The following is a 16159-nucleotide window of genomic DNA, read 5'->3' on the forward strand; positions in this document are numbered from 1 at the left end:
AAAAGGTATGTGAGTTTTAATTTCCCTAAAACAGTAACCCTGAAAGGACCTACTGCTTCAAGCAGTGGTCACATGTAAACTTGATGTAGGCTAGGCTGTAACTCTTTCTGAGGTGTGGCAGCGAAGGGACGTTGCTACTGGCTAAGAGGAATGCCTGAATAGTAGGGAAGAATTAGAGAACTAATGAGCCTTTCACTGTATATAACTATATATTTGGACTATATTGTTTGTAAGCAACGACTAAGGTCAGGCTGCAATTTACAAAACAAAGCCTTTTCTTGATATAGGCCTACTATCGCAGTATGAAGAGAGGTTAGGCTACGTCAAGGGTCTCACATCGTCCGAGTTCGATTTGTCACCGATGGATGGACCAGTCACGTCCAGAGCCTTTGTCTCGCAAGATCATGCTGACAAGGGATTAATCTCCTAACATTTTGTCACTGTCGCCCGTTGCACAGCCCTTTGTTAATCTATTCCCTCCCACTTTTTGTTTGTGATGACAATTCCCAATAAAATCAGATGTTGTCCATAGGTATTGTTTTCTTCCATTAAGAGTAGCCTACCTTGGTGAACCAATAGGCTATGCGTCTACCACTCACCTATAGAAGATACATTGTTTTGAAACGCAGGTTCCTCGCTGTAGCATATAGCGGTACTCTCTTCTCGGCGTTCATGAACTTGACACATTTGACAGACAGGCAGCAGTATTCGAGGTGTCGGTCGACGATAACCTGTAGCCTTCCAAGGGAATTCCCTCTCCCTTCAGGCCTAACATATATTCATTTAAATGCAAATTTAACTAGCGCAGCGCAAATAGTAACTCTGGGGGTGCCTTACGTTTGACTGTTCTTGCTTTCTTAACACTGTTCATGCCATCATGTTGTCAAGAACGTCCTTCGCGGTATAACCGACACAATATGTATTGCACAATCTATATTTCACCTCAACTACTGGCCACGACACGACTCTTCACAATCTAAATAAACAAGCAAATGCATGTGGAACAGGCTACCCGAGTTAAGCACACAATGGTATGGAGAGAGAAAAACAAAGGAGCTATTGTAATACCTTGATTAAGGACTATTCAGGGTCCATCTCCCGAGGACTTCCTCTTCCAAATCCTTTATGTTTTGTTATATGCACGGGAACGAAGAGGGCCAAGGCCTGCGAGTCCGTAGAATCCGGCCGAGATTCAGCTCTCGTCAGCGGCAGCTCGTATTCCTCACGCCTCCGCCAAAGAATGCTTCCCTTCTTGACACTATAACAGACGTTCCCTTTGGTTGATAATAATTTGACCGTTATATATATAAACTGCGACGTTTTCTCCGTGTCGTTGAATTGCTTCCTGCCATTTGCCGTGCCAGTCTGGATGGAGAACTCATCTCTTATTTATTCAGAAGACCCCCAAATACGCCAGATTGTTTCCGCCTGTGATAACAGCAGCTCCTCGTCTGGTGCACTTTTTTCTCATCTCACCAGCTCGCGCTGACTCTGTGTTACTAAACGTACGGGTGAAAACATCAAACGGCAAAAAATAAGCCAAGCATCCAAATATTCAGCTCCTCCGTTAGGTTTGAAACCCTTAAGTATATGTCGAAGAAAGCACATGCTATACTTTCACAGCTCTATCTGCTAATCTTGTTTTGAGCGTAAGCATCAGTAGCCTAGGCTACTTTCGCACTGTTTATGGGAACCAGAGCCCCGTCGGAATGGCGTAAGCTTGAGAGGCAGAGACGTGGGTCGAGAGGGCGGAAAACAATTTTAGGGACAAATCTTGTCATCTTTTATCTCACAGATGAATGCCGAAAACATTGTGGGACAAATGTACACAGACAAATCAGATATTTCCACTCAAGTTTCAGCCTTTGTTACACACTTGGCAGAGCGCGTTTTGATAAAAGAAAGCATGGAAGTAGAACTGAATGAATCTTTCTCAAATATTTATTATTAATTTAGCTACTTCTCTATTAAATAAATAAATAAATAAATAATCACTTAGTTAATTATTCAATAGAACCTACAACGCTCAGCACAAGGCCAAATACATGTATCCAAAGCTGTAATGCCAAGCACAGCACCCGTGTACACAAGTAGCCCATGTATTTTCGCGAACTACAGTAGGCAACATACACATTTGTTTGTTTAGGTACATTTTCTTGGCGTCAGTCAATGCCATCATGATCATCACCATCTACCATCTTCTGAGAATACTACACTGACTCCATGTGGTCACGCTCTGTAAAAGCAGATGTCTGATGGATTGTGAAGTCACAGGTCATCTGAAAACATTTTAAAGCACCTACTTAAACCTACTTAAACTTAAAGTCTATAGCGCTATGATTTGACGAGATTATTGAGGATTATTTCCCAATGTTTGTATGAGTTCAAAATACTGTACAAACTGGTTCCGCTCAGAATATCAAATCCCTTTATTAAAAAAAAAAATAAACCTCAATATTTTACAACATTTACACAACTGCAAAACCGCAGTCCACTCCTACGATGTTTTGTAGGCATAGCACAGTGTCTTTGCATGATGAGCTAGACAGTGCAGTGGGTGTATAACAAGTGCCTGGCCATTTCAATGTTACCACTGGACTGATAGATGAGTGACATGTTATAGGCAATCTCTCTGCGTAGATCCACCTGGTCATCATCAATTCCCTTTAAAAGGAGAGAAAAGAAGAGAAGATGCTCAATACAACATGTACAATTACCTCATTGTCTGCCTTTACTATATGCCAGACTACAACGTACAAAAGTCTTTGGGGAGAACTTTATACATGTAACACACTTTTTTTAAAAATCCAAAGCTATTTACACCACACTGACTGGAAATTAAGTTATTTTTACTTCTTTAGTCTTTTATTTATTTCACTCATTTATTCATACGTTAGCCTTTCTGTCTTCATGAGTTCGACACCCAGAGGGCACCCATACTGACATAAATATATAACTGTACGAGCCAGTAAGTTCGCTTTGGATAAAGTTGTCTTGATAAAAGTCTAAATGTGACTGTAGGTGTACCTCCAGAGAGGGCGGGGGGAGGCTCAGGGCTTTCTGGTAGTAGTGAATGGCCAGGTGCATGAGCCCCAGCTGGTGCAGCGCGCGGCCCAAGTTGTACATGCTCTCCTGGCAGTGGCCCCGGCGCTCCACATAGCGCCAGAGGAATGAGAAACCCTACAGGGAAACAGGTCGTAAAGTTCTTAGTATTTTTAGCCTTTACCCTTTGTTTTCTAAACCATCCTCATAGCCTATCATCACTGTGTTGTAGTATTCTTTAAAAAAAACTGTCTTTTAATGCTTACTTCTTAGAATGATTGAATGAATCGAAATTTTGACACATCAATTTTATTTCACTAGCTATCTACATATATCTTACATATTACTTTTCATGAGGTAATATTTAGAAACGAAGTGGACTGATTTAAAACCGGAAATGCATTCACTTTGCAATTTATACACAAGAAAACAGTGTAGAATGACTTTTGCTAAGTATAGGTCCACGTGCACTTCCTAAAGATATAGGTCTACAAGATCACATGACTGCTGTACAGAGGTCAAGGAGCACAAACCTGCATGACCAGAGAGTGGCGCTTGATGACAAACTTCTGTGAGGCCATGTGGAAGAAGGTGAGGCCCACACACAGGCTGTGGAGTGGGTGATCCGGCTGCATACGGAAGGCCTGAACATACTGGCCTAAGAGGCAATACCAGATGAGAAAGTAAAAAAGAAGGGAAGAAAGAAAGAGAAGATTAGACCAATAGCAGGTCTCAATGGAGCTGGAATTCCAGGATACATTTAATGCTGCAGTGCTAATTTAGATTTGTATTCTTTTGTTTCCCTGAGGTCAGGTCAACTGAATATGTTTTTTGGAATCGTGGTCTTTCAATTCATCCACTCACACACACACACACACACACACACACACACACACACACACACACACACACACACACACACACACACACACACACACACACACATATATATATATCTGAGTCATGCATGAGATTCATAACATAAATGTGGAATTACATAAACAAAATTACTCATGAAAACAACACACAATATTTCGTTTTCACTAGACATACACTACCGTTCAAAAGTTTGGGGTCACTTAGAAATGTCCTTATTTTTCAAAGAAAAGCACTGTTTTTTTCAATGAAGATAACATTAAATGAATCAGAAATACACTCTATACATTGTTAATGTCGTAAATGACTATTCTAGGTGGAAACGTCTGGTTTTTAATGAAATATCTACATAGGTGTATAGAGGCCCATTTCCAGCAACTATCACTCCAGTGCTCTAATGGTACATTGTGTTTGCTAATCGCCTTAGAAGACCACTAGATGATTAGAAAACCCTTGAAAACCCTTGTGCAATTATGTTAGCACAGCTGAAAACTGTTTTGCTGGTGAGAGAAGCTATAAAACTGGCCTTCCTTTGAGCTAGTTGAGTATCTGGAGCATCACATTTGTGGGTTCGATTATACTCTGAAAATGGCTAGAAAAAGAGAACTTTCATGTGAAACTCGCCGGTCTATTCTTGTTCTTAGAAATGAAGGCTATTCCATGCGAAAAATGGCAAAGAAACTGAACATTTCCTACAACGGTGTGTACTACTCCCTTCAGAGAACAGCACAAACGGACTCTAACCAGAGTAGAAAGAGAAGTGGGAGGGCCCAGTGCACAACTCAGCAAGAAGGCAAGTATATCAGAGTCTCTAGTTTGAGAATTAGACGCCTCACAGGTCCTCAACTGGCAGCTTCTTTAAATGGTACCCGCAAAACGCCAGTGTCAACGTCTACAGTGAAGAGGCGACTCCGGGATGCTGGCCTGATGAGTGGCAAAGAAAAAGCCATATCTGAGACTGGCCAATAAAAAGAAAAGATTGATATGGGCAAAAGAACACAGACATTGGACAGAGGAAGATTGGAAAAAAGTGTTATGGACAGACGAATCAAAGTTTGAGGTGTTTGGATCACACAGAAGAACATTTGTGAGACGCAGAATATGTGAAAAGATGCTGGAAGAGTGCCTGACGCCATCTGTCAAGCATGGTGGAGGTAATGTTATGGTCTGGGGCTGCTTTGGTGCTGGTGAAGTGGGAGATTTGTACAAGGTAAAAGGGATTTTAAATAAGGAAGGCTATCACTCCATTTTGCAACGCCATGCCATACCCTGTGTACAGCGCTTGATTGGAGCCAATTTCCTCCTACAACAGGACAATGACCCAAAGCACACCTCCAAATTATGCAAGAAATATTTAGGGAAGAAGCAGGCAGCTGGTATGCTGTCTGTAATAGAGTGGCCAGCGCAGTCACCAGATCTCAACCCCATTGAGCTGTTGTGGGAGCAGCTTGACCGTATGGTACGCAAGAAGTGCCCATCAAGCCAATCCAACTTGTGGGAGGTGCTTCAGGAAGCGTGGGGTGAAATTTCTACAGATTACCTCAACAAATTAACAGCTAGAATGCCAAAGGTCTGCAATGCTGTAATTGCTGCAAATGGAGCATTCTTTGACGAAAGCAAAGTTTGAAGAACAAAATTAATATTTCAAATAAAAATCATTATTTCTAACCTTGTCAATGTCTATATTTTCTATTCATTTTGCAACTCATTTGATAAATAAAAGTGTGAGTTTTCATGGAAAACACGAAATTATCTGGGTGACCCCAAACTTTTGAACGGTAGTGTACATTTACTAGACACGTTTTCACTAGACATACAATTATTTTTAAGGTTGTACTGCAACACAATTCTGAACAAACTGAATGAAGGTCCTGCTGATCAGGAGTGAGAACTAGAGTGACATGGGTGGACAGGGGTGATCTGGGGTGTGTGTGGCATGTACCAAGGGCGTGCTTGAAGCTGCCGGAGACGAGCGAGGCATGGCCGTTGAGCACACATAGCGCTAGGTTCTCAGGGTTCTTGAGCATGAGGCGCAGGCAGAAGCGGTGGTGGCGCACATCCTGCGAGTGCAGCGTCACCTGGTTGAACACGTTCCACAGCTGCGTCCGCTCGACGGAGTCCATCAGCATCAGCCTGCCAACACACACACACACACACGAGAAATCGAGAGAGAAAATGAAAAAAAAAAAAAGGACAGAGATAGTTCAGTTCCCAAACCCATACACAAAAAGCAGATATTTTGAAACATTGCTGCCGAAGTGTGGTCAAAATACCCATGTCACGTGACCATGCCTCAGTGAAACTTTGGTGCGTTGATCACCAACAAGCAAACAAATCCCAACTTGAAGTGTTTTTGTGAAAGGAGAGAGATTGTTTACTGGCAGGAGCGATGGGCTGTAAATGCACACCTTTATATAACGGCAAAACAAAACCTGTATGCTAGCAACAAGTGTTCCATGTGAACACATTTTTTACAAGGCAAAAAAGAAGCCGACTCAGCCCAAAAAGAGCAGAACAACTAATACTTTAGTAATTGACGAATGTGGTGTTGCTGGTACAGTGGTTAGCACTGCTGCCTTTCAAGCAGTTGAACCGGATTTGATTCCCAGCAAATGCATTACCTTTGCTAAATACCTGATCTTTACCTATAACAAATATGAGACACTGTTCCTTAATTTTCACTTATTGATCTTCATTTTCAATAGGCATAATAAACTACATTGTTTGTTGTATGGAGTTTCTTTGAAATATGTATTGATCATATGTACTGATAGCCTGGCATGACCCCTCCAGAATAATAAGTGGTTTAGATTTTGAATTAGAATTGAAACACTTGTCTGAGTTCTGTTTCACAGGATAGCATTATCAAGATGTGACAAAGCAAAAGTGGCCAGTAGACGTCACTGTGGAGATCAGTGTTGGATTGTTTCAAAACCTCGAAAAAATGTCCAACATAATTGCTTCAAACATTTCAGTTCAGTGTTTCGGCCAATTCATGCTTCTGCATAGCCACGTACCCTATGCCATAGCCTGACGCACGCCTCCCCAGAAAACACCGATTTATGGTTGTACGTAGGCTCTACGTAGAGCACAGAGAAAGAAACACTGTACAATCTGTATTGTAACAAAAACCTTTGTTACCTTATCGTAACAAAAAAACTAATATTTGAGGTGATTTCCGAGGCATCTGCCAGCCAACTATCTAGCGTTAGCACATTAGTTTACATTAGCAAACTAACTACCCAGAAAGTAGACAGTTTCCTAGCAAAGTTAAAGTGGCCCACTATAATGTCGGTGTTAAAAACACATCCTCATCGAGCAAGAAAACCAACCACAGTTGTTGCCGTCTGCGACGTGAAATCACATTTTTGAGGAAGCGTCAGGCTACAGTCTAAGGTCTTCCCCCATTTAAACGGTTCAACCCAACTAGGTCTGATTGGACCAATTTGGGCTTCTTTCACATCCTGAACGTAATATTCATACACACTTCAATCAATTCCCCCACCTGATGTAGTTGTAGGCCTTGCAGAAGTTGCGGTCCAGGAAGGCGGTGGACAGGCCCAGGTAGCCCAGCTCCTTGCGCTTGACCCGTTCATCGTAGAAGGTGTCGTACTGCAGCGAGGTGTCCACCATGAGCTCAGCCTCGCCGAAGCGCTGGCAGTCACAGAGGATGTTCACACAGCGCAGCAGCAGTTGCCACCAGTCCTCCCGTGACAACACACTGGTCTTTCCTAAAGACACGAGAGGGACAGCAATGGGAGTGAGGGGGGCATCAGAAAGAGAAAAGTGTTGGGGGGGAAAGGAAGAGTGAGTGAGAGGAATGGGGTGGGGAGGGTAGAGCAGAAAAGGAAAAAAGGGAGAAAGAAAGAGATGGATGGTGTGAAAAGAGGGAATGGCAAAGAGGAGTATAAGAATGAAGAGGATCTTTAAATAAATGAATTACTGAACCATTGGCAGGGTATGTTGCACCACTGAATACTAATGTTCTAAGCATTTGCCAATCAACCAAGCAGAGTATTTGGTTAGATTAATGATTATATAGAAACAAAGAGATAAAGAGAGAGAGCCCAAATTGCATCATTAAAGTATGTTTTGTCATGACTATTAGGGCTAATCAGGCATATCAATTAATCCATTTTTTTCTCGCAAATAACGAAAAATACACAGCCTGTCACAAAAAGAATAATTTAGTGCGCTAGGGTCTTCTTTGGGATCAAAAAGCAGCAGTATGATAACAGGACTACACAGTTGGACAAACTCCAGAGAATGGAGAACTCAAGAACCTTTAACAGTTCATGGGCCTGTTCCTCCAGAAGCAAACCTCACAGGTTCTTCACCAAACCCTCTTTTTGGGTTCTGCGGGTGCTTGCTTGAAGCTCCTCCTCTAGCTTTAACTATGCTGAGCTCACCTACGATGTCCTGATAGGCTGTCTCCTGGTCAGCGACGTCAGTCACCTTACGCCCAGAGGCTCTGGTCAGGTGCAGGTGACCAGAATCAGAGATCAAACACACCCTGGCGCGTATCATGGCCATCTACAAAGAACATACACACATAAACACACGTGTTTCCGCCAGTACACACCACCAACAAAGGAAAGGCACAATCAGAATAAGACGTGAGGTTTTTTTTATAGACAATTCAATTCAATTCAATTCAATTCAATTCAATTCAATTTCATTTATATAGCGCCAAAACAATAAAAATGACAAGACCATGACTAGAAAAACCTTTGGGCTCCTACGCCATAGGGAACAACAAGTGGACATAGAGAGTAAAGAAGTAAGTAAAGAAGAGAAAAGATGAGGAGATGGAGACCTTCAGTAGCATGGCCAGCATGGTCAAAAGAGTGTCTAAGTAGTCAGCCTGTTTGCCCTGGGAGAGGAGAAGTGTGGAGCGATGTAGCAGCAACTTCAGTTCCTGCCAAACAGAACAAACAAACAGATTAGCAACACAACAATACACTCACTGACATACACTGAAATAAAAAAACAGTAAAGAATCCAATGTGCACTCACACCAAGACAATAAACCAAATGTTACATTTCTACATACACACACAAGGATGACACACTTATGTACATGTGTGTGTACACTAGGGATGGGCATAATTAATCGACGATCGATTAATTGATCATTAAGAATTTCCTCGATGAAATTATTTTTTCATCGATTAAAACTAATGCATGTTCTGTTGCGTAGTGTGCGTGTAATTTATTAATTTTAGGGCTGTCAAAGTTAACACGTTATTCTATGAGATTATTGTGGCCGAGATTAATGCAATAAAATATTTGAACGCAGTTAACGCAACTTTGTTTACTTCCGGTGCGCGTTGACCCATGGCACGAAACTGCCGCGTGTCTGCAAGTCAGTTAGATAGAAGAGACCGAGACGGTAGTTGAAGATAGAGAGAGCTGAGGGATTGTTGGGCGGAAAGTTTCTGTTTAAGAGGCAAAATGACAGAACAATCGACAAAACTAAAGTTGTATGTAGCATTTGTCAAGCTGAATGTAGCTATTACAGAAGCAGCTCGTCTTTAAGTTATCACCTTGATGCAAAGCACCCGACAGAAAGCAGTCCCAGGTTAGATGGTCGCCAACCCACACTCCACGACTTCTCTAGGAAATTAACTAGACCAGTCCGTGAAAAGGTTACCAACGCTGTAGCAGTTTAGTTTGCCGGTGACTGTCGGCCCATCAACATAGTTGAAGACGGTGGGCTGACTGAGGTGATTCGAATTGCTTCAGGGGACAATTCTTACGATTTACCGTCGAGGGGCACCATTGTGTCTCGCATATATTCCTTGTATGACGGCGAGAGAGCACGAAAAAAATACAATTGAACAACAGTGTCTAAAATACACGCTGTCTGAAGTGATTACTCGTTAATTTATAAGATTTAGTCTTGAGAAGAAAACAAACTTTTAATCACGATGAATCTAGATGAATGAATTTCAAAATGTGAGATTAATTAGTTAGAGAGAAAAAAAAGTTGTGTTTATGAGCACCGGCTTCTAGCTGTCGGCTCCGCTGCTTAAGAGTACAGCAGCGCATATTTTCAAGTGTAACCATTGAACGGATCCCGTTTAACTGCCACAAGAGTTGTCCATCTTGTAAGTTTAACTGCCACAAGAGGTGTTCATCTTGTAATAAAGATCTCAATGAGGAAACACGCTGTGTTTTTTTCTATTTTCACTGCATTTTAATATAGCCTATAAATAGTGAATTTTAATATAAAAATATTAATGATTAATCGAAAATCGATCGTTAATTCTCCCGACGATCGATTAAGACAATTTAATCGAATGCCCATCCCTAGTGTACACGCACGCACGCACGCACGCACACCCAACAAAAACAGTCCAGAGGCCTTTTTGTTTTATAAAATTAACAACTGTGAGGAAATTGCTAATCAACACACGATCATTTTTTTTTTTTTTTAAAACACAATTTGATTACATCTAGGCTTTTCCTTCCTCCCCAACCACACACACACACGCACACGCACACGCACACGCACACGCACACACACCTGTTGAGCAGCGCTGGAGTCTTGGGCGAGTGTTTCGGGGTCGTACATGGACTCCAGGGCCTCGAGGGCGCGCTCAGGCCGGCCCAGCTGCTGCTGCAGGGTGGAGAGGGAGAGGCGCGCCTCCAGGTGCAGAGGAGCCATCTCCACCACCTTCCTGTAGCTCCTCACGGCCACATCCATGTGTCCCAGAGCTTTAAGACACTCTACACACACACACATACAATCAACACATTACTGGGGTGTCTCACCGCAATGTCCGGGTGTCTTCTGAACAGCACACAAACACACACACACACCCACAGCACTGCTATATCTCCATCCCTCTGCTGTGCTTGTGCCACCTTGAAGTAAATTAAGACCTTTTTCATTTAGCTAAGCAATCATGAAAAGGCTATTAGACCCCGTCAAAACACCCGCCCACCCACACACACACACACCCACCCAGCTGGCTGTACCCACCTGCATGCCTGAGCCACACCACGGCCAGGTTGTACCTCTCGGAGCAGACGAGCGCCGAAAGCAGCGGGAGAGCTGAGTTGTACTGGCCCTCGTCCAGGAAGGCCTCCGCCACGTCCAGATACAGATCCCCCAGCTCCTCAGGGCTCTGCTCCATCAGAGAGGTCAACATGGGCTAATGAAGAAGGGGGGGGGGGGGCAGGCCAGGAGGACACGAAGAGAGGGTGGTGGTGAGAAGAGAAGAGGAGAGAGGAGTGGAGGAGGAGAAGAAATAGAGATTATCACAAACATATGTTTTCCGATTTCCAGCTCGCTTGTTGGATTATTGGAACTTTGGATGGATTAAATGATTAATACCAAATAGTGGGGCCTATAATGTGTGTGTGTGTGTGTGTGTGTGTGTAAACTTACATCCAGAGGCTTGTACACATGCTGATGTATAAAGCACACCATTAACTTCACTCTGATGTCTACAGGCACTTCGTCTGGGACAATGACCTCCAACACCACTCCTGTGGGAAAACAGACAGAGAGAGAGTGACACTAAGAGTGGGGCAATGGCAGAGACAGAAAGATAAACAGAGCGAAGAGAAATGACCTCAAAAACAAATAGGAGAGGGTAGTGAAAGAGAAAAGAACTGTGAGATCAAGAGGGCGGGGTAGATAAAGAGAAAGATAGTAGAATTAAATAACAACGAGACAGTCAAACATGTCGTCAGAAAGGACTCCACGCATACATCAGACATCTATACCACATACCAAGTGGTTCTTCGATCTCTTTTTCTTCTTCCTCTTTCTCCTTCTCCTCTTCTTTCTCCTCCCCCTCATCCATCTTTTCCTCATTTTCTACTTGCTGCTCCACTGGCTCGGTCTTCGGCTCCTCTTTCTTCAGCTCAATCTTACAGAACTTCACCAACGCCTGCAAACATACATCTCACACATTAATACAGCACACAGACATCCTCATACACAACAAACACGCACACACACACACACACATCACATAATTCTGCATAATTTATATTCAAAGTTGGGCAAAGATGTAAAAACAACTGTCAAATCTAAAGATGTAAATAATTTATTATAACCTGCCCATGCACCCAAACAAACAACATACTGCTCCACCTCCCACCTCATCTCACTCTCTCTGCCCCAATTTTCAGTTCCTTCCCCAAACTAGCATGACTAATGCCAAAGCAAGAAATGCTCACGTCCCAACAACGTGAAACACTGACGCATATTTCCATAACTCACTCATGTTACAATGAGGTGAACCAATTACTGTTCTTCTTCACTCCATTACTCAGTCTGTCCCTCCTTTTCCTTATCTTAGACATCCCTCTCTCTCTCCCTCCCTCCCTCCATCTCTTTGATCCCCTTTCCTGACCTGCAGGGCTTTGTTGTGCTGGTGGTTGGCGATGTAGAGCTCGGCGGCCATGTTGATGCACTCGGGAGAGACCAGCTCCGGGTGGCGCTTCAGCGCCTCCTCCATCACGCCAATGGCAGACATCAGCTCACTGCTCTCGTAGTAGCTCCTTGAGGACACAAACAAACACACGTTTTTGTATGAACACAGTCAGCTAAACTGCCTTATGGTACATCCTCGATAACATACACACAAACAAATGTATTATTTGTGAGTGAACTATGACACAACATGAACTATGACACAACAATAAAACAAACTTTCTACCTAATTGCATGTATAACTTAATGAAACTACAGACACGTGTCTCTACGCCATTTACAGAAAAAAAATCCTCAACCCTGATAACATACGATATTTAACTATGCACTGACAGCTATGGAATGCCCTGTGTATTAGCAGAGTGCTGTGCATAATCCCTCACTTGGCCATGTCCCGTGACAGCTGCATGAAGTGCTCTCCGTCGTGGGGAGGCAGCAGGTTGAGGATGCGGCGGTAGCCATCCATGGCCTGCTTGTGCTCGCCCACCTGCTCATACAGGCTGGAGCGCTCCCACAGGAAACGCACGTTCGTCGGGTCGTACTTGATGGCTGCAAGGTCACAATCGGTCATCACAGTATTACAGTTTACCTAAGCTGCAACAGGCACACACAATCCCTTCCCCAGAACCGCGTGTTCCACGGAGTTGTTATAGGCTCTGAACACTGACCTTTAGAGTAGCAGATGATGGCTTGCTTGATGTTGTCCTGCTCCAAGGACATGTCAGCTAACTTGACCCACTCCTCACAATCGCTGGGGTTGAGGTGCGCGGCGATCAGGCCAAACTGAAGGGCCTTCTCCATGTCCCCCTGGTCCTCATAGATCATAGCCATGGTGGAGAAGGGCTCGTAGGCCAGGGGAGCTACAGTTAGAAACACATGCAGTGGGAGGTCTGTGAGCTCTCAGCTGTAATGCTAACACCGACTCATTCTCAAGGAGATGCAGCACAAACAGACAATTGCAAAATGCAAACTTACAGTCAGTGAAGATTGTTTTCTTTTAGATAAGAGCAAATACAGGGAGAAAAAGTAGCCTCTGTATCTGATTTAACGCTTAAGCTCCTTGTGCCCACCTTGCCGAATGATCTCCATGCACATTAGGATGGCATCTTCCTTGTCCCCACGGGCATAGCGGATGTTGGCCTCGCCCATGAGTCCTCTAAGGGCCCGCGGCAGTTTGCTCCGAGTGCGCTTCTCCTTTGGAACACACGTGCAACCAAATATATAACTTTGCGTCTTTTCTATCTACATTACAATATTCATGTGCCTTTAACAAACATTTACTTCATGAAGAAAGCTACACAACATGGCTCTAATTAGTTCATATTAATGGTGTCCACTGCTTAGGACAAATCAGTGACATATCACTGTCATTAAACAGAAGTCACAATATGTTAAGGTGATTCAAACTCATTGATGAAAGTTTCCTCAAATTGAGTTAGGCTTAAAGCTGGGTAAGGCAGGAGGGAGAAAGACTTGGGAGAAAGGGAGAATGGTGAAAATAGCCTCCACAACTCATACCTTCATCATTTTCTTATTCTCACGATTGAGTTCCATCTCCAGAGCAAACACGTCCCCTGCCGTGATGCCCTCGTTCTCAGCATCCTCCTCCCCTTCTACCTCCCCTTCGTTATCGTCCTTATCTTTGTTTAAGTCATCGTCTTCATCGTCGTCATCATCATCATCATCGTTCTCCTCGTCCTCTTCTTCACCCCCTTCACCAAGCATGGAGGCAAAGGCCTGGTGTACAGAGGGACTTATCCCCTCTTCTGTCTCACCTGTTGGGGAAAGAAGGCTACATTACACAGTACTGTGAAAGCAGCTATTGGTGTAAAATGCATGCTATCAGTTACACAACAATAACTATCATGACATTTACTAACGTTACATCTAATGTAATCTTTACAAACTGCAAGATAGCATTTCAAATCCAGAAGAAAATATTATTAACGGTGACTTACCGGTGCGTTGTCTCCGTGTTTTTCGAGCAGCGCGCGATGTGCTCGGTGAAGCATCCTCTCCATCCTCGCATGTTGCATCTTCACCGGAGCCGAACTCCTGACTCCCCTGTAACCCCAATGATCAGCACAAACTTTGGGATTTGACCAATACTTCAAAATGCAAGCCGTAAGATAACGACAGACAGCAAGCATTGTCTCTTGACGAACTTATACACTAATTATGGTATTCAAAGGCACTTTCTGTTCGAGGTACATTTTTGGAGATTCTTAGCTAGCTGAAAACAATCAGTTATGTTGACAGCTGACTTCACATCCCTACCTTTTTGCTTTCCTTCTCCTTCGCTTTCCGCTCAGCTCTTCTTTTCTCAAATTCCTCGAATGAGATCCTTCCGTCTAAATAATCAATAAGTTCAGGGCTAAATTCCGACATCATATAGGCAGAACGGTATCATTCTTATATTCAAATTGTGTGCGTGTGAATTCAAGTCTCCAGTAGCGTGTAGCTAGCGACAATAACGAAAATGTCAATATGGCCGCCATTCGTATTTGTTTCAAAATACAAGTCGAAACTTATTTATTAGTTTTAAATGATAAGGACCAAGAATGACGAAAAACACGCTCATTTATTTAAAGTATATGTGCTACCAAATGTACAAATCTTTGAGCATTACTTTTGTGTCTTTTTACATGTGAATGTCATTACATACATATACTGCTACCTTTCCTGACTGGCTAACTGATATGATGTGAAAAAGTTAAGTGCAAAGGGTGTATATAAATATTATTTGTGCTGTATGTATATGTTTGTGTATGTATTGTATATACTTATATATTTACAATAGGGAACACAATAATGGCACTCTCTAACCCTTTGCAGTTAGTTGTGTAAAGATGTCAACAGGTCCTTTTAGAAATACTGTGCATTAATATTGATATCTAAATCGCCTTTGTTGGTACCAGGGTGTGAAAACCCCCAGTCGAGTCACATACACTAGGTCTATAGAAATGTATTTTTATTTTTAGAAATAGAACAGTTTCTTTCCAACAGCAGTCAGTCTTGTCAACAATACCCATAAACTTCTATTTAGTGTCATATTGACGCAACCTTTCAAAGATTCTCCTTTTAACTTCATATTGATACATATTTAGCTTAGGCTATGTCAATTTGTATTCAGATTGTTATTGTCTATATTTATGTTTCTTTTGTGGGAAAACAATGTGAATACTTAACCTATTTGTGCCACACATACAAGATAAATTACTTGTATGTGGAAACATAATAGGCAATAATCCTGTAAATGATTCAGATTCTGTATCACTTATGTTGGTACGAAGGCATGTACAGTGAAAGAAACACAGAAGAGTGTTTGCTTCTCTTTAATACCACTTCTGGAGCTGTATCCTGAAAAAGGAATGTTTTTCCGTTTTGTTTATTAAAGGAATTTTTTATCAGCTATGTAGCCCTTGGTGTGTAATGCAGCTTTTTGAATGTGGTGATTTATAATAGATTTAATGGAGAAAAGAATGATACTTATCAACGAAAAACTAAATGTTGTGTAGCCTACCTAATAGGCTCCCATCCCATTCCATGTTATTTGCAAGATGAGTCTGCTAAAATGAATATGCCGTGTATTTATCTATATTAATTAGCAGCACAACAGCCATATGCCCTGTAAAACGTTGAAACATTTGAAGTATACTTTTATTTTGACTCTTTTCGCTGCCATATTGCCGCGTATTGTCGCTAGCACCACCATGTCTCACTCCTTTCTTATTCTCTGATTGAGCAATCAAAATGCCAGACAACAACATACGCAGTTCATACCGCCAC

At 42.5% G+C, this 16159-nt stretch overlaps 1 protein-coding gene across 1 annotated transcript; it reads right to left on the bottom strand.

Moving 5' to 3' along the window:
• Positions 1 to 2411: 2411 nt before the first annotated feature.
• gtf3c3 (general transcription factor IIIC, polypeptide 3) lies at positions 2412 to 14851 on the bottom strand. Its single transcript, XM_012823453.3, has 18 exons — positions 14648 to 14851; positions 14329 to 14434; positions 13889 to 14145; positions 13441 to 13564; positions 13039 to 13230; positions 12754 to 12919; positions 12291 to 12438; positions 11663 to 11822; positions 11315 to 11415; positions 10907 to 11078; positions 10448 to 10650; positions 8735 to 8836; positions 8328 to 8451; positions 7424 to 7649; positions 5861 to 6051; positions 3576 to 3700; positions 3028 to 3180; positions 2412 to 2664 (listed from the first exon to the last, which is right to left on the bottom strand). Exons 1-18 carry the CDS (start codon positions 14759 to 14761, stop codon positions 2542 to 2544), a joined length of 2787 nt encoding a protein of 928 aa, XP_012678907.2. The 5' UTR covers positions 14762 to 14851; the 3' UTR covers positions 2412 to 2541.
• Between the last annotated feature and the right edge of the window lie 1308 nt (positions 14852 to 16159).

Source organism: Clupea harengus, chromosome 21 (assembly GCF_900700415.2).
Source record: "Clupea harengus chromosome 21, Ch_v2.0.2, whole genome shotgun sequence".
NCBI lineage: Eukaryota > Metazoa > Chordata > Actinopteri > Clupeiformes > Clupeidae > Clupea > Clupea harengus.